The 21,096-nt window shown below is 43.2% G+C and overlaps 2 protein-coding genes across 8 annotated transcripts in view; one reads left to right on the top strand and one right to left on the bottom strand.

Moving 5' to 3' along the window:
- DNAI1 (dynein axonemal intermediate chain 1) overlaps positions 1-504 on the bottom strand; it is a 139,903-nt gene extending 139,399 nt beyond the window's left edge. For all 5 annotated transcript variants that reach the window (XM_021379428.1, XM_021379429.1, XM_021379427.1 and 2 more), the window contains exon 1: positions 111-504. In XM_021379428.1, coding sequence (XP_021235103.1) covers positions 111-488 — 378 coding nt within the window. In that variant the 5' untranslated portion in view covers positions 489-504. The remainder of the gene's footprint in view (positions 1-110) is intronic.
- Positions 453-21,096, top strand: part of FAM219A (family with sequence similarity 219 member A) — a 98,206-nt gene continuing 77,562 nt past the window's right edge. For 2 of the 3 annotated variants that reach the window (XM_021379452.1, XM_021379451.1), the window contains exon 1: positions 487-619. In XM_021379452.1, coding sequence (XP_021235127.1) covers positions 560-619 — 60 coding nt within the window. In that variant the 5' untranslated portion in view covers positions 487-559. Of the gene's footprint in view, positions 620-21,096 lie in introns of all 3 variants that reach the window. The other variant, XM_021379453.1, reaches the window with a different exon arrangement.

Genomic DNA, 21,096 nt, shown 5'->3' with positions numbered 1-21,096 from the left:
ACCCACTGTAGGGAATCTGCTGTAGAGTCAGCACTAACGTCACCGCTGCGCTGTCCCACGCAAAGCGCCACGCCGCCCTGCTACGAAGCCCACTGGGGACAGGCTCTTACCTGCCGCTGCTTGTCGCCCGCCTTGGCTGGCACGGCTTTGCGCATGGCTACGCCTCCCGGCCGCCGGGCACGGCTAACGGCCACCGACAAACCGGAAGCTGATAGCGGCAGCCATGGCAACGCGGCGGAAGCGGCCGCAGGACTGTTTCCAACCTCTCCCCCTCCTCGAGAGACGGAATGGTGCGTCCCGGAGGGCGGGGCCGGAGCCCGGATGCGCTCGCCCCGAGGCCACGCCTCCTTCAAATAAGCAAAAAAAACGGGGGCGGGGCGTCGGCGCCGGACCCGGAAGTGGTGCGGCTGAGTCACCGCGGCAGCGAGCGGCGGCGGCGATGAGGCAGCAGCCGCGGAGGGCGGCGGTGGCGGCAGCAGCAGCAACATCACCCTGAGGAGCCGAGCAGCCCGGCAGCGCGAGGAGCCCCGCGGCCTTCTTGCCCGCCCCCGCCGCCACCATGATGGAGGAGATAGACCGGTTCCAGGTGCCCGCCGTGCGCGCCGAGATGCAGCCGCTGGTGAGGGGCGGGCGGGGCTGCGCCGTCCCCGGGAGCCGCCGCTTCGCCCCTGTGCGAGGGGGTTGGGAAACGGCGGGGGGGTGCTGGGAGGGTAGCGCCGCGGTCGTTATATAACGGCCGTACCTCAGCGCCCGGCCCGGGCGGGGGCTGCTGTGTCACGGCGGGGGGTGAGGGGCGGGAAGGAGGGGTCCGTGGGGCGAGGTGTGCTCGCGTGAAGTTGTGCATCTCAAAATAAAGCCTGTGTCGGTACTAGTTGTTTTTTTTTGCTGTTGTTTTTTTTTTTCTTACTCACGCCAAGGAATGTCTTTGTGCTTTTTTTTTTGTTTTTGTTTTTCTTTCATTCCGGGATGTTTTGCGCTTGACTGCGCTGAGATAGCTAGCGAGCGCTGGAGACGCTGGCACAATGGGTGCGCTGCGCCTGGGGGTGCTCCGGGGCGGCGCGGGGAGCGGTGCGGGCTCGGGCAGCAGCGCCGCTCGGGATGCCGCTCCTCGCCTGCTGCCGAGCGGGGAGCCGCGCTGCTTGGATGCCAAGGGCTCGCTGTGCTGTGCCCCGGCTCCACGCCTGGCGCTGCCGTGCGTTTGTCCGTCCTCCCATCGGGGGACGATTCCTTCGTGTGTGCCTCCTTGTGCTGTCCGTTCTCCACGAGCCTCGTTGTTTCGTGTAACCCAAAACTCGCAAAAAATGTGTTTTACCTTTCGGCGTTACGGTGCTGGATAGCAGCCAGACCCACCCGGGATGCTGTTTGCCCTTTGGCACCTGGATGAGCCAATTCCATCCCAGCACCTGGTGGTGCAAGATGGAATGTTTGGAGAGGTGGAGGAGCCTTCATGAAATAGGTGTGCAGATCCTCCTGACAGGAGGTGGGGGTGGGTCACTGGCAGGTCAGCGTTAGCGCTGGAGATACTACTGAGGCTGCTGGAACATCCGACCGCTGGCAGGTTGGTGTTGATGGATCTTGGTCTCTTGTTGCAGCTGGTAAAACACCGAGAACAAAGCAAGTGCCTTGTGAACAGAAGGGCCCTTCCTATGAAGGTCCACAAACTTCTGAGTGCTAAGAAAAATGCATCTCTTGTGGTGGGACTTGACAAATTTTGAATGTGTTTTTAGTTTGGTTTCTTTTTGTGATTATTGTTTGGTTCTTTAGTTGTAGTTTTCATGGCGGGGAAGAAACTGTACGAAGTGGGCTCATTGCATGCCCTAGTTTGTCAAGAAGCAGCAGCAGATATGGCGAGGCTGGCCCTTGTTATTCCTGTTGGTGTGGCAGTGAGAAAGTTTGGTAAATCTGCTGGCAGACCAAAACAAAGAACATCAACAAAAAAATCAACTCGCAAACAGGGGAAAAAAAAAAAAAAAAAAAAAAAAGCACCTCTTAAACATTTTCTAAGACACTTAGAATTTTCTACTCCCAACAAAACGTAGAGGGTAGGACAGCATATCATGCATCAGTGACAGTAAGTTTAAGTAGGTTTACTTCCACTCTTCAGCAACAATTTGGAAAATGTCACAAAGGGATTTCACATGTGTTTTAGAAAAGTACTCTGAAGGCACATTCAAAGAGGTTTTCTTCCTGTTCTTCAGGGTTTCAGCTGACTTCTAACTAATGTTGTTCATAGTGAAAACTGATGCATGTGAGGGTCAGCTGCAGTGAGTGGGTGCTGTGAGATTCTTCCATGTGCCTGGAAATGCAGGCAATAGGCTCAGATGTGTGATAGACTAAGCCTGGTTTAGCATTTTCAGTGGCTTTGTCTGCTTTGTAGCTCCTGGTTGGTAACTTGCAAGCAGGGATTGTTTCTTGTGAGAAACAAGAAGTTTGGAATTTGGCTGTAGTTTGCTCTAGTAGTTTGCTTGGGTAACTGAGCTCTGCCCCGTGCTGCTGCTTCATTGTATGGTGGTTACTTCTTACCCACTCTTCTTCTCCCTGCCTCCCTACACTTTAAAGTACAGAATAACCTTTGCATCTCTATCCAGTGTTGAAGGCTGAAGGAGTCCAGCAGTGTTTTCCCCATTCAAAGGGCTGACGTAGAAGCTAGTTTTCCAGGTCTGACCTGAAAGCCAGGTTTCTTCAGAATTAAGAAATATATGCAGCTGGTAAATGCTAAAGGAAAACCATATTTGAATATAGTCTGAAGCCTTTCTTAGCCCATGAATGTCCAAACCTGCCACTGATACATTATTGATCAGTTATCTGTCAGGAGTGACAGTGTTGACAAATTTGGTGAAAACGTTTTCACATTTTTTATTGTTTGGTTCTTTAGCTTTTACCTTTTGCGCTGGGGAAGAAAACTGTCTGTTCAAGCTGATGTGCACTTGTTGCATACCCTACTTGTCGAGTATATTTTAGTCAAGCAAAGGGACCGTCTTCCTCCTGGGAGATACTCGTTAGTCTCCTGGGCAGCTGTCTGTAGGTGTCCCTGCTCAAGGTGGGGCTTGGACCAGATGGCCTCCAGAGGTCCTGCCAACCTCAGCCTCTGATTCCCCTGACCTTCCTGTCAATTGCAATGATGTGAAGCTATGAAGGTGGGTACTCCTTTCCTTCCCCCTTTTCAGTCTGTTTGAATAAGCATCACTGAGTCACGCAAACTGTCTTGATTCTGCTTCAGCCGTAGAAATGTTTTATGGGAACTGCTGTACTACAATGCCAGAGTAAGGAAAGGTGCAGTGCAAGTCTTAATGAGGGAGAGTTGTTGCAGGTAGATGGGCAGGATGGTCTACAGACCCTGACTAAACATTGCCAGGTCATAGGATGAGATGAGTCCCAGTGTTTCACATCTTTGCAAGACATATTACTCTGCATATTTTGATATTGTGGCACAACTTTCCATGAGAATAGGATGGTTCTGATTCCAGATTCCTGTCTTGGAGACTGGTGGCTCTTGGCTTCCATCTCCAAAATAGCTGCCCCTTCAAATTAATAGAAACTAATTTACCTGGAGTCTTGTTTACTTCTAATGCTTTAGTATTGTGCCTTATCTATCAACATGATGTATAAGCTCAACCGTGGAAACTCTGTTCCACTTATTTTCTCTTTCATAGAATCAGCAAGGTTGCAAAAGACCTCCAAGATGATCCAGTCCCAACATCCATCTGCCACCAATATCTCCCCACTAAACCATGTCCCTTAGTACAACATCTAAGTGTTTCTTGAACACAAATTTGATCTCTGTCTGGTCACAGTCCTTCTGTGCTCACAAAAAGGGCTCCTCAGTAGCTGCTGGGTAGCAAGTTATTTTCAGATAAAACCAGTTTCCAGCACGGCTGAGATGAGTAATGTGGTGATGCCCCGAACTCTGTTTCTGTGACACTCACACCTGGTAGGTAGCTAGCTATCTTTGCTGATGTCATTGCATTGTACTGAAGATTGGTGTTGAGTTTCCTCCTGTTGTTGTTTTTGGTGGCTTTTTTTGGTCAGGAGAAGTTCACAAACGTAATTCTTGTTGCAGATGCTAAATGAAAGAAATGGAGGGATGTTTGCATAGTGAGGATGATGTGGAGGAAGAGCATTAAAGAGCTCTGAAATAGGAATGGGGAAGCCTGTAATTATTTGTAGACCTCTCTTACTTGTTCTCTTCTTGATTTAGAAGTGCGTTGTGTGCTGTAGGCTAAACTCTTGCAAAATCCTTACTCTTTTTGTTAAAATGAAATGTACTGAGCAAAATGCAGTGGGATTGCATGTTGGATTCTGCTGCTATGGGGAAACTTTCCCTAACTGGCTGGTGTATGATAGCAAACTGACAGTATTGGATTGCGCATCACTCTTGCGGTTGCTGTTCTTAGCATGAAAATGCAAGTAGAGTAAAAGTGCATTTGCCCACATGGCATCAGTATGACTTTTCCTTAAAATAAGCACCTGCCAAAGCCCAGCAGCTTCAGAAGAGATTTTCTGCAAGCTGCTGAGACTTTGGCTTCATTTCTGAAAGTAGCACCTGGGACACAATATTTTAATTTCCTGATTCTCTTGAAATCTCCCAGTTCACTTGAAAAATGGAACTTCTTTTCAGACAAATTGGGCTAATGGTTCTTATATGTTTTTCTGAACTGTTATGGCCAGGTTGGTTTCCTGGGCTGGCAGCTTGAGTTCTGATTACTGAGGTACCAAAGGATTTTGATTAACCACATCCTGCAGCAACAAAATGCCAAATCTGTGCTGATCCTGGAGGTGTAAAATTTCCAGGACATTTAAAGATAGAGAAGTTGTGTTCCTACCTTTTTTTTTTCTCTGAAAATTCAAACCAAAAGCAGAAAAGGAAAAAAAAATTAGACAATCTATTGGATTCTTAATTTTTCAGAAATGAGCTGTAATTTCAGCCAACAGATATTGAGTGTTTAATGTGCTTATTAAATGTGTTCTTAGTTTTTGGAAATATTGATTGTCTCCTGCTAGGGAAGTTATGCTGTGTATCCAGTGTATTAAGATCTTCTTTTTTTTTTTTCTACTGGAAATAGAAAAGCAAGAGTTACTAATAAGCAAATGAAAGGTTATACCTGTAGGGCTTAGAAATAGTAAGTTAATGTAACATTAGGTCTCCAGTGCAGCTAGACAAGAAACTCATCTTTCTAGAAGGAAAAACCTTCTAAAATGAAAATGTGATTCCTATGTATATTCATCGTAACGTAGCCAGGGGCTTACACAGCTATATGTTTTGTTAATGCCTGCAGTATGTGATACTTGTAATGGCCCATTACTATGAGTCCTGAAATAGAAATATTCCAGAGGAGCTGCTTTTAGTTACGCAACCTGTTTTGATGTGCTGCAATGTCATTTATAGCAGTAGTCTTAAAAACAATCTCCCTGAATACTTTCGTTCTGTTGTGGTTGTTCCCACGTATTGTATCAGGCGTTTGGTGCATAGGCGTAGGAACAATTTCATTCTTCCCCCCAAGCCAGGGTAAAACTGGAGCAGTCATTCTCGCACAGGCTCTCAAATGACTGCAATGAGGGTGACCTGTTGGGGTGCAGGAGCTCTGTGGGCTGCTTCACCTTTTCCACTGCTTTGCACAAATTTTCATATGGAGTTGTTCTGTCGGGATGGGAGATCCTTTTCTGAGTGAAGAGAACTGTTGAAAGGGAGGTGCTGTGAACTTAACAGAGAATTAAACCTGCACAATCTCTTGGGATTCTTCCACACCTCCCAGGAGCTCGTTATCTCTAGCTTGATATTAATATCTGCTATGACACCAACTTCTGGTACAGAAATTACTGTATACTCTCTCTGCCATTAGTAATGGCACGTCAGTAAGAAATCAGACAAGGTAAGCACTATTCCAGGGCAAGAGAGGAAAGCAGCACACGCCTTTACTTCTGCAGCCTTCCTTCGAAGAAAGCTCTCAGCTCACTCCCAGGGCTGTAGAGCACGTGTCCTTCCTGGAGCTGCGTCGTCCTTGCTGTCAAACTGAAGACTGAACTTGATAAGAAAATGTGAGGGGACCCCATCTGTACCTTTGCCTGTGGGTAGGAGGTGAAGCAGGGAGCTGGTTAAAGGCACAGTCGGGAGTCAGTCAGTCACGGTGGTGTGCCTGTTTTCTTCCAGACATTTTAAGACCTTGGCTGGAGCAGTTGTCTTTCTGCTTTTACGCAGATCAATTACCTGTCACTTTCCACAGTCAGTCTGCAGAAATGTGTCTACACTTTCCCCTCATGTTGCGCACACCATGCATCTTCTGTGAAGCTTTGCACCATTTTGGAAGTAAGGTCCCAGTGGAATTAATCTGTACCTGTCACTAAAACTGACGTTGTAGTAGATGCAACCACTTGCAACTATTAAATCCATCAGTTCCAGCTCTAAGCCTGTGTAGACTTCCTGACCATTATTCTTCTTTCTGAGATTTAAATTGTAATCTTGTTTGGTGAATGCTCCCTTTTTGAGCATACAATAAAAAGCAACCATTTTCTTCTCGGCTTTGACCCTGAAGACAGTGAGCTGCATTAAATGAAATCGTAGGTGGAAATTTTTTGAGTTTTGAAGAGAAGGAGCTTCTGGGGAGTCTGCTTGGCTTTGGGAAATATCCACCATCAGTTCACAGGATAGCGAGGCTCATTGCTTCTCTGGGGAGAAATGCTCTCTTAAATACATGTGGCATATACTGGTTATGTCTTAATTGCTTTTGCTAAATGAGTGGCAAAGTCCCCTTAGTTGTGGACTAAGAGAAGTTTGTCATTTTCAGTAGTAAAGCTGAGGGTAGGAAGCAGTGGAGAAGACCACTGGCACTCTTAAAGACAAGTTAGTGAAATGCAGTTTCTTCACCCTGCTGTGCAAGACCTTGTTTGCTATCTCAAAGGGAAAAGGGAGAGCATTATTTCTTATGTCTTAAAGCTGTTCAGCAGTACTGGCAAGCTGTCTAGTGAAGATGTATCTTCTGCCTGTGAGCAGATCATTTTTCTAAGCATTTTAAAGTTCTTCCCTGAGATTAGTATGTTCTACTGCATATCTGCAGCTTTATTAGGGAGGCTGTCAAGCTATCTATCTGGAGTTGGTGGACAAAGCACCTAACAAAGCTATAATGTAAGTCAAGTCATCAGACAACAGCCACCATGTAACTGGTGTTGAAAACTAACCCAGCACTATGCGCCTGCTGGACCACAGCTTTTAGATTTGGTGCGCTGTGCTGAAGTACATAGTTCTAGGATTTCTAATCATTTATTTGGAAATCACTTTGCTTGCACGCATTTCTGAGGTTCTTCCGGAAAAGACTGTTGGATCTTTTCTGTCTTGCTTTTGTTTTTCAGTGGTCAGAGCCATCAGACAGGAATCCTTTCTCCATGGGCATGGTGCAGTGTCTCATTTTGTGCTTGTCTGACACTGTTTCTCTTGGTATCTTTTCAGTATCCTTCTTGATAAGATTCATTAATATGAGCAGCTGACCTTTTGGGCTCTGCAGTGTTCAGTCTAATAAATCCTGCAGACAGTCTCTTTTCCTAAGAACCCAGCACAGCAGTGGTATTCTAATGATCATCATATCTCTCTGTCTTGTGCATTTTACTGATTAGATGGGAATGTAGGTTAGTGATTTAGTACACTTGTATTCTAATAATGTAACTATTTACTATGTCTTGTCTGAGGTTTTTGTTTGGCTGCAGCCCTGAGTGTGAAAGCTAATCTCTGTCTCAGTGTCAAAGACGAGATCCTTCCATGTTTTGAGCCAGGCTAGTTCTAGGAACAGTTTCTGGGAGCATCTCAGAGCATGCAGGTTTAATTTCTGTTAGAGGAGGAGAAGAGGGGAATTCAGATCCACTCTTGTGCAGTCTATCATCTCTCCTGAATTGCTAGCCTAGTTCTTGACAGATACGGTTATTACTGTCTTGCTCTGATATGGTGCAAGATGGTCTTTAAGGTCATAAAGCAAATAAAAAAACTCTACAAGAGGTACTAGAGTCCAGTAAACCCAGTTTGATGCTTGAAGTGCTACTGATGTTGATAGACTATTGAACAAAATGCACAGGAATCTAGTGATGATGTTCAGTTATTCAGAAAATGTTTAAATTCTTTATGGGAAGGGCAGTTCTGTAAGTCAAGTCCTAGTGTTTGTGGCTGTGGTTAGAAACCTCTAAATGTTGCCAGTGGTGTTTTCGGTATAAAGGCTTTCAGCTGCAGTGGTTGATGCAGTAGAGGAATCCTCTGCTTGGATACTCACAGGGGCTTATTCTCAATGTTAATAACTTGATTATGGCGTTTAAATTTTAATCTGAATCTTGTCTTGTGGTCAGTTGTTGCAAGTAGCTTGAGCTGAGGTAAAAAACAACTTTAAAAATTGTTCCTGAAGTCTGCAGAATCTGGACATGCAAGGAGCTGTCTGAACAGATTGACCTTCTGAGAAACAGGAGAGCTGTCTGCATTGCACAGAGAGCATGCTTTAACTGAAAAGAAAATCCATGTAGAAATGTTCCTGACCAGAGATTACATGCAAAGCTTCTGCCTTGCAGGATCTTGTGACTGATGCTTCTACAAACAATACTCTCCTTTGTGGGAAAGCATGATTTTCTTCTCATCCACATGCGTGTGATGCAAATAGAAAACATGTTGTCTCTGATGGCTGAAGCATTTTCTCCAGCTGAGCACCACAAACACAGGACTTCTGCAGATATCACTCTGTTGGTTGGGGGACAGAGAGGGGTCCATGGTGATCACACTGTTGGAGTGAACAAGTGGAGGTTCACTCTTACTGAAATGGCTTGTTTGTAATAGGGATCTTGGGTATGGAGCAATGGATAGTGTTCCTGTGACAATACCTTGAGACAAGCTGTGTTGTAGGGGCAGAATAGGTGTACTCCAATCTTGAGATCTTGTGATTTAAGCTGTGATTAATAAAAGATGTAACAAGAGTGGAAGTGAAGAGGTTTTCAGTTGGTTGTACTGGTGATGATTGTATAACAGATGTTTCACAGGATCCAACGTGTACAGAAGCAGCAGGAAAAACTTGTTTTAAGTTTAGGATTCCTAACCTGTAGACAGTCTTGAGAAGAATTGTGAAATAATACAGGGAAAGATTTAACCTTTGCTCTTTCTCCCCAACAACATCTGTCAGGTCTGTAGTCTGTCTAGATCTCTGGAATCTTCCTTCCTCTTTATGTAAGGAAATAGCTTAGAATAGCCATCCCAGAATTGCTGTAGGAATGGGATCTTCACAGCTTTAAAGATGGAAGTCACCTGGCCTGCATGTAAAAGCTGCACTTCACATAGGGTTGCTTGTAGCTGATAAACCTTGGAGAAACTTACAGCTAATGTGATTCAATTTCTGTAGATCTGTTTGTCAGACGTAGAGTTTAGATTCTGTTTTTTGTTACTATCCTAAAATTGAGGGGATTGTATATGACACAAGAAGTCCAGCACTTCCTGAAAATATGTTACGACATTCACACTAAGGTTTAACTGCCAGGAATTGCTACTTTGGGTTGTTAATGCAGGGCCTGAGGGTATCGTCTAGTATTCTTCAAAGCACTAGTGATGTCTCTGTTGCTCCGATGGGATAAAAAGATATACTACTCCTTTTTGGCTATTCCAGCAGAGCTGAACTATTCAGTGTATATGCTTTAGCTAGCATACCACAAAAGAACTTCTCCATGAAAAGAATATCTTGTAGCTGCTGAAAAAATTAGGGCAAAGTCATTGTGAAAACAACTGAGATGATCCATGCTGTGCATGTAAGAATTATTATAAAGAGATTATCTGGTTATGGGAGAATGCTTCATTTGGATTATTTCACCACATGTAATTTATAATCCATGCCTTTGCTAAAAAAAGTTTCCTTGTGCTGCTGTGGACATGTCAGACATGAGCTATTACTAACACTAAGGTTTTGTATTTGCAACGTTGAATTTTTTAAGATTAATCTCTGAATTTGGGGAAAAAATTATTCTGGTAGGAATCAATCCAGCAAAAAGAAGTCTGTCCCAATAGGCTCACTGGTAGAACATTTAAGGAATCTGCAGATACTTTTGTTTTGATTTGCAGAGGTGTGAAGCTTGCTTGCTTTGTGGGTGTAGGCTATACTCAGTTTGACGATAGCATATATGTATGTCATATATACATATGTATGTACTTAAACTCTGTTCAGTAACTAGGACTCTGCTTGTTCATCAGTCTAGGCATGAGAATGAGGGTGTATGTGCTGGTGTTGCCAAGAGACCAGCTCTGTTTTCAACTCTGCTCTATAAACTAGGAGTCCATGATGGATGTAGATTCTAACAGTTCCAAAGTTTTCCCTTGTTTGTCCATAAAATTAACATTTAGAGCAGTATTTAGTACAATGTTCCTATATGGTGGGGCTGACTGGAGGAGATAGTGGCTAATACCCTAGCAAAAGCATGCCTGGAGAGACAGAAAGTGCTCATGCTGACATGAGAGGTGTGTGTTTGATGCTGGTTTACTTACTTACACTTCTTTGGTTCTATGATTCTGTATCAGCAAAAAGTGTTGTCTTTTTTCTTGGTTAGCCATGGCAGTTTGATGATGGCTGTGATGCTAAGTGACAATGGATAGTTTTGCTCTGATGGACAGAGAAACTCCTGTTAAGCCTGCAGGCTTCTCAGCTTCCTAATGTGCACCTGGCTATGAATTTATTCTTGACTACACTAAGTCCTGTTATCTCAGGCAACTGTTCTTAATCATTTTGATGGTCAAACACTTCACTTTGGTTTCTGTGTTGTCCTTTGTGGGAAAGTACAGAATTATACAGAATTATAGGACATGTTGTGAGTTTTTAATAGATTCGTAGGAACACAAAACCAAGTCCTGATGCACTTCCTTGTTGTTACTTCTTTCAAGACCAGTTGCTTTGTGGGTTTGTTGTTTTTTTTTTTTTTTTTCATTTGTTTGTTTTTGGGGGATGGGAAGAGATTTTGAAATGACCAGTGAGGTCTGTTTTGTTTTATTAATGAGTAATGGGAGAAAGCTAGATGCTTCTTACTGCAGGTATTCTCCTTTGGCATGGGGGCTGGTAGATACCGAGGAAGAGCCTGCTGGGGGACTTTGCATAAATTCAAAACTCATTAACATCACAGGGAATTACTAGCAGTCCACAGCAATAGTGATAAGGTTTTCATGCTGCCACACGGGAAAGCTGGAAGTCATGGTCAAGGCAGGCCCATTAAATAACACTCCAATCATGACCTTCTGAAGTGTTAGACCCTTGCTGAGATTTTATTCCTTTATTATTGCAAACTTGTTATTTTGGTTTAACAGGCTGGAGGAACTTGCTCTTAATGGTCTGAAATTGTACTTCAGGCTGTGATCTTAATTGATAAACATGACAAATCCTTTGATTTTTTTTGAAGTCTAAAGTCAGTTTATCCTTTTTTATTACATGAGGATGCTTTTTCTTGGTCATTACTGTGATATGGGACTTAATTCTGTTGATTGCCAATGATGTTGTTAAACAATGTCAGCTTAACTAGTTAATCATATCAAATTCACTTAGATGGCATCACTTAAATAATGCCATTTGGTAAGTGCAGTAGTCTTTATCCTGGATTTTCTTTTGGAATAACTACCAAGACGTATCTAAGTAATAGTTTGTAGTGTCTGTCTGCTCTTCAGAGACAAGGCTGCCTCTCTGGCAGATTGCAGTGCTATACCTCCTGTGTTGCAGTGATGCTGAAAGCCATTGGGGATCTACTGCTGCTACCAGCATCCTCTCAAACTCTAAAAGAATTGCATATATGGAAATGTCATGTTTTTCTCAGTCTACTAAGAACTGTGGCTCTACTTTATATCACTGGGTCAGACTTCTTAAAAAATTGCTTGTTGTCTGTCTTTTCCTGAGTTTCCAGGTAAGTTTTACTGACCCTCAGATGATATTTCATGTGCCAAGAATGCTGTCTGAGCTAGTTTCATTCTAGGTCAACGGGTGCAAGCAGTGTTCAGGCAGTGAGCACATATAGGACTCTAAATCAGACCTGACCAGTTAGTTTTCAGTCTTGAAGAAATGTGCTCCATCCAGGTTTGTACGTTATTAGAGGTTCTGACTGAATTTGTCCTGATTTTACTTGCTAGTGTTTAGAGGTGTCTTGGTAATTCATCTACAGTAGGATGGAAAAAGGCTAATAAACGACTAGGGTTTATTAAAACTTGTTTTACTGTTTGCTGAAGTGCAGTAAGTGGTTCTGTAAATCTGGCCTTCCTTCAATTTAGCAGAGCACCTGGAAGACTACCAACCATGTCCAGGGGATGTTTCAGCCTAATTAATATCTCCTGGCTTGGGTTGCTGCTCTGAACCTTGCCTGGGTTTGTGTCAAGGAAGAACAAAACCTTTGTTTAGAGCAGAGAGGTGCGCTGAGCAATGAGTGTACATCAAAAGCTCTAAATGGAAAGCAAAGGTGTCATTCTGGATGTAATGATTGGTCCCTGAGATCTCATCATGAATGATGTGGGGAGAGGGAATGATAGCTTTGTAAGCTGTTACCCTGTGGTGTGCCTCCAGCTCAGCAAAAGCCTTGGTGTTACTTGACTGTGCAGGTGCTGGGCAATATTCAGAGCTGGCTGAAAAGCAGCCTCGTTTCCATATGTGCAAAGGTAGTGGGCTCTCAATAGAGCCTGTGTGTCCTCCAGGATATAGAATACCTATACCAGTCTCTGTATATATCTCAAATTCAAAAGAACAAAACCTAGACAGTTAAAGTGGCTAGAAGTTTGAGGAGGTCATACCCGTGAGTCATGTGGTGGGAAGCAGTTTGTTACTAAGATGTGTGCCTTTCCTGTGCTTCATCTGAGTTGTGCTCTGGAAAGCTTAAACTGAGTATCAAGGGAGATTGTGAGGTTGACTGATGCCTCAGGGACAGAGCAGCTGTTAGAAAAATCCCTTAGTACATCAAAGGGGAGGACCCTACAAGCACAGTGAGATGGGGGCAGGGGAGTGCTGTGGGTGAAGGTGGGGAGCTGAAGGGATGCGCAAGGATATTTGAATCTGTAGTGTGCTAAATACGAGTGTCCGGGTCCTGTTTTCAGCCTAGAAAAGGGGGCTTTGAAAAGTGATGCACTGTCAGGATTATACTGATGCACCTTTTTCTTCTGGAACACTCTAGCAGAAGTAAATCAATCACTCCAGCTGTCATTTCAATGTACTTTCTTAAAGGAGCAAAATAGTATTAGCATACATAGTTACTTTTGATAAGGGCAATTGGAGGCTTTTTGAAAACATAGTCTTGTAGATTTGAGATCTGAGAGGGGAATGCTGGTTAAATGTGGCAATTCACTGCGCCTTCTCCTACAGAAATAGAGCAAAGGAAGTGTCAGTGAAGGTGTGTTCACTAGGAGCTCCATAGAAATGATAGATCAAAGCTGAGCTTTTTATGTTGTGGTTTAACTCTGGTAAGCAGCTCAGCACCACACACCTACTTGCTCACTGCCCCCAGGTGGGATGGGGGAGAAAACCAGAAAGGTAAAAGTGTGAGCTGAGATAAAAACAGCTTACTAGGTAGAGCAGAAGATGTGTGTATGCAGGCAAAGCACAATAAGGAATTAATTTGCTACTTCCCATAGACAGGCAGATGTTCAGCCATCCTCAGGAAAGCAGGGCTTCTGACATATAGCAGTGTCTTCAGAAGACAAGTGCCATCACTCCAAACATCCCTCTTTATTCCTTCTTTCCCCCAGCTTTTATTGCCAAACACGATGCCATAAAGTATGGAACATCCCTTTGCCAATTTGGGTCAGGTATCCTGGTTCTTTCCTCTCCCAGCTCCTTGTCCCCTCTCCTTGCTGGCAAGGCAGTGTGAGAAGCAGCATAGTCCTTTATTCTATGTGAGCTCTGCTCAGCAGCAGCCAAAACATGGGTGTGCCATCACCATCGTCATCGAAGATCCAAAACACAGCATCATGCAAACCCCCACAAAGAAAATCAACTCTATCCCAGACAAAGTCAGAACAATTTGGAAACTCAGTGATGCAGTTCATCTCAGATTGCTGTGATAGTGTAAATGCTGCTGTGCACTTAAAATTCATTTGTATTGGTATTGGTCTTGTTGTCTTGCCTTGCCATAGCTCTAGCTTCAGAGATAATTGTATGTTCTTGGCAGACAGAGTCTATATATAAGCAAAATGTTATGTAGTTGGACGCTGGAAACTGCAACACCTCCAGGAACTCCAATCAAATTTGGCGAATTCTTTGTGGGAAAGACACTGTAAATTAGCAAAGTAACATTGTGCCCATCTCTTTCTAGATACTTGCCATCGTGGGAGAGTTGCTAACAACTGAACAGAGCTGTGCCTGTGGACAGTCAGGACTGGCTTGCTCTGCTCTTGAAAGTCGTCACATGTTGATGTCTTGACGACTGTCCTGTCTTTGCTGTCATTTTGTTCTCCTGAGGAACTCTGCTTTCATCACTTTCTCTGTAACCAGACAGCACAGGTCTCTTTTCTGGTGTTGATAAAGTTCTTCCAGTAGCTGTTGTGATTGAATGTTGAATGAAAGTTTTTATTTCAGCTTTGCTCTCTCCTGCCCCTGAAGTCAAATCGAAAAATAAGAAATAAAGAAGAAACCTGTACATCTGATTTTGTTCCAAGCCTTGGTTGGTAGGTTTCTGGGAAGAGCAGCATCTTTCCTTGAAAATCGGCATCATTACCAGATACAAAGGAAGGGCTGAGATTCCCACAGCTGCCAATAGAGGGAAAATTTGCCTTACACAATCTGCTGGGTCATAGAGTCCCACTAACTTCTTGTGATAGAAGAGTGCTCTTGTAATTAGATCTTACTTGGGGCACAGCACCACTCTGCTTTTCACTCTGCCTCAGATTATAAGTGCTGGCTCTGGTATTATGGTGAAATTGTGTTAGGTGCTGGATGTCTCTCTTCCAGTAATACCTGTAGAGACTGAGATATGAGGAAAAAAAGAGTCAGTGCAAGTATCTAAAAATGATTGAATGACATGACTCTGGTGGCAAGAAGTAAATTCATAGTACATTGGTTAGAGATATTAGTGCACAGACTTTGTGCAGTAAGGAAACACAGGCTGTACGCTTAAAAGTGCAGTGGCTGGTCTTTAGCAATGTCCTTGTCATGTGGTTAAGCTCTGTTTGCATGACTGTAAGCTTAGCTGTCGTGCACCTAATGTGGCATTGCTGCCTGCTTCTGTCACTTATTCCACACCAAGTTGTGTGGTTGATCTTGGATGTTATAGTCAGAGATGAAAGTTCTGGGCCATACAGGAAACATCTCGGGACAGTGACCAGATCCAGTGTCAGGCCATGTCTCATGCTGCATATTGAACAGCGCTTTTGCTAAAGCTTTAGAAAACAAATCCAGGTTGCTAGGTTAAATGTTGCTATTAAAGCAACTAGCAGGAGTTCTTCCTGATCTCTAGAGGAGCTGCTCTTTGAATTCCCTATCTTTGTCACAGCTCGTAGAAGGCTTTGTACAGATGTAGCTCCATTTATGGTACGGGGTCAGGATTCTAATTACTAGAGCTCAACCAAAGGAGCAGTCTTCCCTGCACTGACTACCCCATACACCTCAAATGCAAAATGAAGAGGAAAAACCAGTATTTGGAGTGTGTTCTTGAGAAGCTTTTCCACAGCTTTTACAGAATGCACCAATGGCTTTATGTGACATATCCTATTTTTAATGCAGAGATCCTTCTAGAATCCTAACGTCATCTAGAAAACAAGCAAAACAGTAGCTTTCAGGATCCTATATTTAGATTGGAGAAATTAAGCTGCATTACAAGATCCCATGAACAGGACCATGAACTGTCTTGTGGTTTTGTAGCAAGCTTGCCATCTGCCTGATTTTCTACGAGGTAGATATGTTGAGGCTCCTTTGCTACCCACAAGCCTCTGACCAGTTCAGGTAAGCTGGAATACTTCAGTGAGTGCAGTGTACAGTCGTCTTATTAACTGCTCCTCTGTTTCTGTGTAGCAGGTGTGCTCTCAGCTGTACCAAAAAATAAAAATTATTGTCTTGAGCCACCCCAAAAGTGTACGTGCAGTACTTGGGGTGTAGGCAGTGTGTTGTTACCAGCTGTTGCCAACTGCTAAGAGTGTAATAATATCTGCTCAGGCCATTTATTATAACCTCTTTGTCTGTTTTGCTACTTGCATCTGGCAGAACTTTTCTGTCTATTTGGCCTTGCCGTAAGAAAATATTCTTTGGCTAAAGTAAAGAAATAGCACCTAAGCTCAATCCACCATGGTCTGCTGGAGAGTTCTAAAAACAAAACCATCTTTCTCAACTCCTGTGAACTTCTCTAGTAAGGAATCGTTGAAAAGAGGGACAATTGTGGACAAGTAGTGGTGGAAGGTTCTAATTCTGCCCTAAGGTGTGTAGAAGTTGGATAAGAGCCACAGATACCTACTGATAAAGCAAACGTAGTAATATTATCTTTTAAGTGGAAGAGACATTTGCCCAAACTTCCAGGAAGGAGGCTTAAGGTCTACCTGGGGTCATGTGTCACTGCACTGTGGAAACTGTCATCTTGATGTATGAGAAAAGCCATGCTGTAGCCCTCTCCACAGGCACGATATACTTCTGTGGACTCTTCTTTCTCTCAAAAAATTATTGCTTAGGAAGTAGAGACTTAGATTTTCCAGGGAAATAATGGAAGGCAGTATAAAACGTTAAAGCCTTTTTCTCCAGAAGAACTGATTGTTCGTTATTGTTCATTGTAAACTTACATTTCTTATGCAGTGTTGGATTAAGAACATCATAATTTTTGTGGGGCTGTACCACTGTATCTTCAAGTATCTTTGTCTAAATAACCAGGACTGAAACTTAGAAAAATAGCTCTTGAACCAAATAGCTGTATTTAAGTGTCAATTCTTTGTCAACACAAAACCTTTGATTGGATGTGCACTCGGTTAATATTGATTAAAATTGCAGTCACAATTAAGCCGGAGTCTGGTGATGGTACCCTTGTGTTGCTATAGGCAACCAACACATTGTAAACCTACTGAATATTAGATTTAAATTTAACATTTCCATGGCCTTCGTGATAGAAACAAGATTTCTTCCCATAGGTGAGGAGAGCTGTGACAGCCCTGGGAGCATGCAGAAGCCACGCTAACAAGATCAAGGATTTTGATTTCTGTTCTTGATTATTTTTTTATGTCTTTCCACTGTGGAACAGGCTTTCTGTTTAAGTCTCTTTCCTTTGCTTCCAGAGTCATCAGGGGCAAACACATCAGAACCATACAGTGTTCAGCCTGTGTCTCTTAGTTTAAAAAGCAAATTTTGCGTTTATACTTCAGCGGTGCCTCGCATTCTGGCTGGTCTCCCCACGGAGCTGCTGGCCACCTTCCTAAGATACCAACAAGGAAACTCAGGACAAAACAAGGCTAAATGAAGAGACTGCATGTGTCAACTTTCATTTGGAGCTCAGCAGCTCATGGCTCTCCCTGAAGCAGTGGGATTTCTCCAGCCAAAACAACTCAGAGGAAAATGAATCCTATCCTTGCAATGATACTTAAATAGTGTAGGAAATGTGATGGGTCCTAATTGCTAGATGCGTGTTTCACAGGGACTTTCTGATGTGTTCTTGCAGCACTGATGTTTGTCCTTATACACTTTGGGTGTTCTCACTGAAATGAGATGGTAGTCAGCAGCCACTGTGGGCTACACACAGCCTTTTGGGATGTCAGTGTGACATCCATATTCCTTGATCTCCCTGAACACCCAGTGCTCCTCTTGTTCATACAGACAGGCTGTTAGCAACTGATGGAACATACTGTTCTGAAACCGTTTCACTTTCATGTGGACCATAAGTATGCGATAAGTCTGTAAAATAAGTGAAAGTATGTCTATAACCATTTTCATATCAGCTTAGTGGCTTGACACTGTCTTTTAGCTAATTGATATAGGATGTAACAATGTCTTTCTATACAAGCAATACATAATTTTTTTTCTAATGGGTTTCTTATGTCCTTCATGAAAGGAACCTATTAATGTCCAATATGGAATCAAATATTATCCGGGCAGTCCTTGGCCTTGGTGGTGGTGATGGCTGTTAAAACCAGGTGAGAAAATTAGTGGGGCTGTGGTACTGTTTCCATTCCGGGGAACATCTGAGGGTGTATCTGTGTTGTAACCACATCAGCTAATCCAGTGTAGCACAGATTCCTGAATTAATGTTAATTTAAGCATCTTTGTCCAGACATACCACCCTAGAGCCCAGCAGGACTACAGATCTGTCCCAGAAGCAGGTGAATTAGCCTTCAGGGAGCTTCATGCTTTTCTGATTGCACGGTGAGAGCGTACCTCAGGTAAGTGGTTTAAAGCTAAGTGTAGTTGTCTTCCTGCTGCACTGCAATAACTTAGTAGCAAGTACCTCAGAGCTCTGAATTTTTTTAGCTACATGAAAAAGATTTGCCTCCAAGCTATGCAAGAGTGCATGCCGGTCATGCACAGATTGTATTGCCTCTTGGTTGTAAGTCTTTCACTAGCTAACATATTCAAGCTACTTCCAACAAGGTTGCTTGCTTGGAGCCCGGAGGGATTTTTTTTTATTTTTTATTTTTTGGATGTTCACTTAGTTGAATTGAGTTTTATGGATCCTAAGGGATGTGTTTTCTAGGTAACTCTGCAGGGAGGTAGTGTGGAAAGCCAGGCACATATTTTCACTTAAAAAAAAAAAAAAGGAAGAAAACTTGATTTATCTTAAGTCATTTGCTGAACTGAACTGTAATTACGTTTTCAAGCAATCTCTGTGCCCTGTGGAATATTGTGCAGCATTTCATGGCTTTCCTGTTTGTGCAAGGCAATGATTACTGCAGACAGTCTCTGCAACTCCTGCAGCCTAATAGGAGATTGCCACCCAGTTCCAGTGCTGCCCTGTTCTCTCCTAAAAATTGTCAGAAGAATGTTCTGGAGGGAGGAATTTTGCATCCTGATACTACTGCAAAAGTGTTTGAGAATGGGGCAAACTGTGTGGATTGGCCTGTAGTTCCTGCTTATGAAAGATTTTTACCCAGTAAAGCTATTTCTAAAAAGTTTTGATTTCTGTAGGGAACTCCTGTACTGTCTTGGTGCAATAAGATCTGTAGGCAATAGAAAACCAATGGAAGATGTCTGAAATGCCACTAAAAAAGCCATCTGGTAAGAGTTTTAAACTATGTCTGCCTTGATTGTGTCTGTAAAATAAGTAACTCAACAGGTAGGCAAGCAGAGACTTTGGTGGAGAAGTCTCTAGGTGCTTTGTGAGGGCTATATTTAAAGGCTTAAATACAAAGAACTTTTTAATAGGTGTTAGTTTCAGGAAAATTGTAGAAAGTGTAGCAAATTTGTGAGTTAAAACAGAAAGTTCTGCTCGACCACTGCTGGGTCAGCGTGCTCTGGGGAGGGAAAAGACTGATGTAAAAAGTCAGAGCTGATTAATCGTAGTATTGCTATGACTTGTTTCTGGCTTTCAACTGCTGTGCAGAGTTTTGTCTCTCGAGGGCATGTAGCCCCAGAGGACTGAATGTGTAATATTATTTCCTGAACAATCTGTAAGGCACTCATGGCACCAAGCAGGCTGCCTAAAACAGCCCTTTTATTTACAAAGATCCATACAATTGGGCTCAGCAGAGATTTGAGGCTTTCCTGCACAGTGAGCGGTTCTGGCTGTGACTTTTCCTGATTAAGATGTTTGTATTTTGCATTGCACTATTTTGCAAATCGGCAAGTTTGCTTTCAGAGATAGTGCTAAACACTCCTTTTTAAATAGTTTTCCTTGCTGCTAGCCCTCCCACCCCAAGTTATTTCAGATTGCTTTTGAGTCAGATTTGGCTTTTAATACTGTGCCACAGCCATATGTTGTGTGCAATTGCAAGGGACTGTCCTTGGTGTGAGAACCATCAAGCTTTGTATGCACCTGCAAAGAAGCTGCAGGTGAAAGAACTGAGGAAAGATGTCTTGCAACAGAGGTTTGTAAGGGGCTGTGTGTGACAAGGTGTAACTGTTGCCTGAAGGGTGGCAGTGTGCACAGTCACACCAGTTGTGGAACCACCTGAGACATGACACACAAACTGTCACATCTGTGGTAAGCTTTAGCACCACAGAGGAGAAGAGCCCATGGAGAATTTCAAAGCAGCAGCCCACACATTGTATCCATGCACAGAAGAGGGAGCCTTGGGCTTGTCCCATGTCAGTGGGATGATATTTCTGCCAAAAAGCAGCAATTAAGCAACAGTAGGGCTGATGTCGAAGTGCCAGAGGCCAGTGTCTTTCAGAAAGGCTTCTGAAGGAAGGAGCAACTCTTGAAATTCTCCTAAAACTTTGGTAGACACAAACCTGCCAACAAAACTTGGTGGGATGAAGAGAACGTTTCCAGGGAATATTAATATATTAATAATACTTTGGTATATGTATTGCACTTTGTGCTGTGGTTAACTGCAGTGGTCCTCTCAGCAACAGCTTATTTTCTAAATATCAGCATAAATTTGCCTCCCTCTTCATTATTCAGAGGGAAAGAGGTTTCTGCTTTCTGCTAGACTTGGCTTCTTTTCTTGCTCCAGGAAAGTGATCTTCACAGCCCAGGCCAACCTCTTCACAGCACAGGTATAGCAATCAGTGTGTCAGAGACCAAAAGCACTTGCAGCTTGAAAAGACCTTGCTGTAATTTACAGCAATTTTAAATGGCACTTTGAGGAATACTTGTCAATACATTCATGGGGAAATAAGTCACTCAGTTAATCACTCAAAGCATTAATGACTCTGGCTTTGGGACGCCTGCTTATTTTACAGTGCACTTTTGTACACCTGCCTGTCAGCAAAACAGAATTCAAAAATGGAGAGGTTTTACTTTCCTTCAAATACTCAAGGTTGCAAGCTGTTTTTTTATCATGGCTGTGAGTGTGCAGTACTTGTTTCTTCTCCTGGATGATAGCAGCATTCTAGTAAGGTTTTTATCCTAGTCCTGCACCAATCTGATCAATACTCCGGAGACAAGTGGCAAGGCTTCTTCCAAGCTGTACTGTATTTCCTGTATGAAAGAGGCACTTAAGCGGAGAGAAATTCTTGTACCCAGGTTTGAAGAAAATTTTGTAGGATATTACTCCATAAACGGGATGGATAA

This window comes from Numida meleagris, chromosome Z (assembly GCF_002078875.1).
Source record: "Numida meleagris isolate 19003 breed g44 Domestic line chromosome Z, NumMel1.0, whole genome shotgun sequence".
In the NCBI taxonomy this organism is placed as follows: domain Eukaryota; kingdom Metazoa; phylum Chordata; class Aves; order Galliformes; family Numididae; genus Numida; species Numida meleagris.
This window is presented reverse-complemented; position numbering and strand designations above follow the sequence as displayed.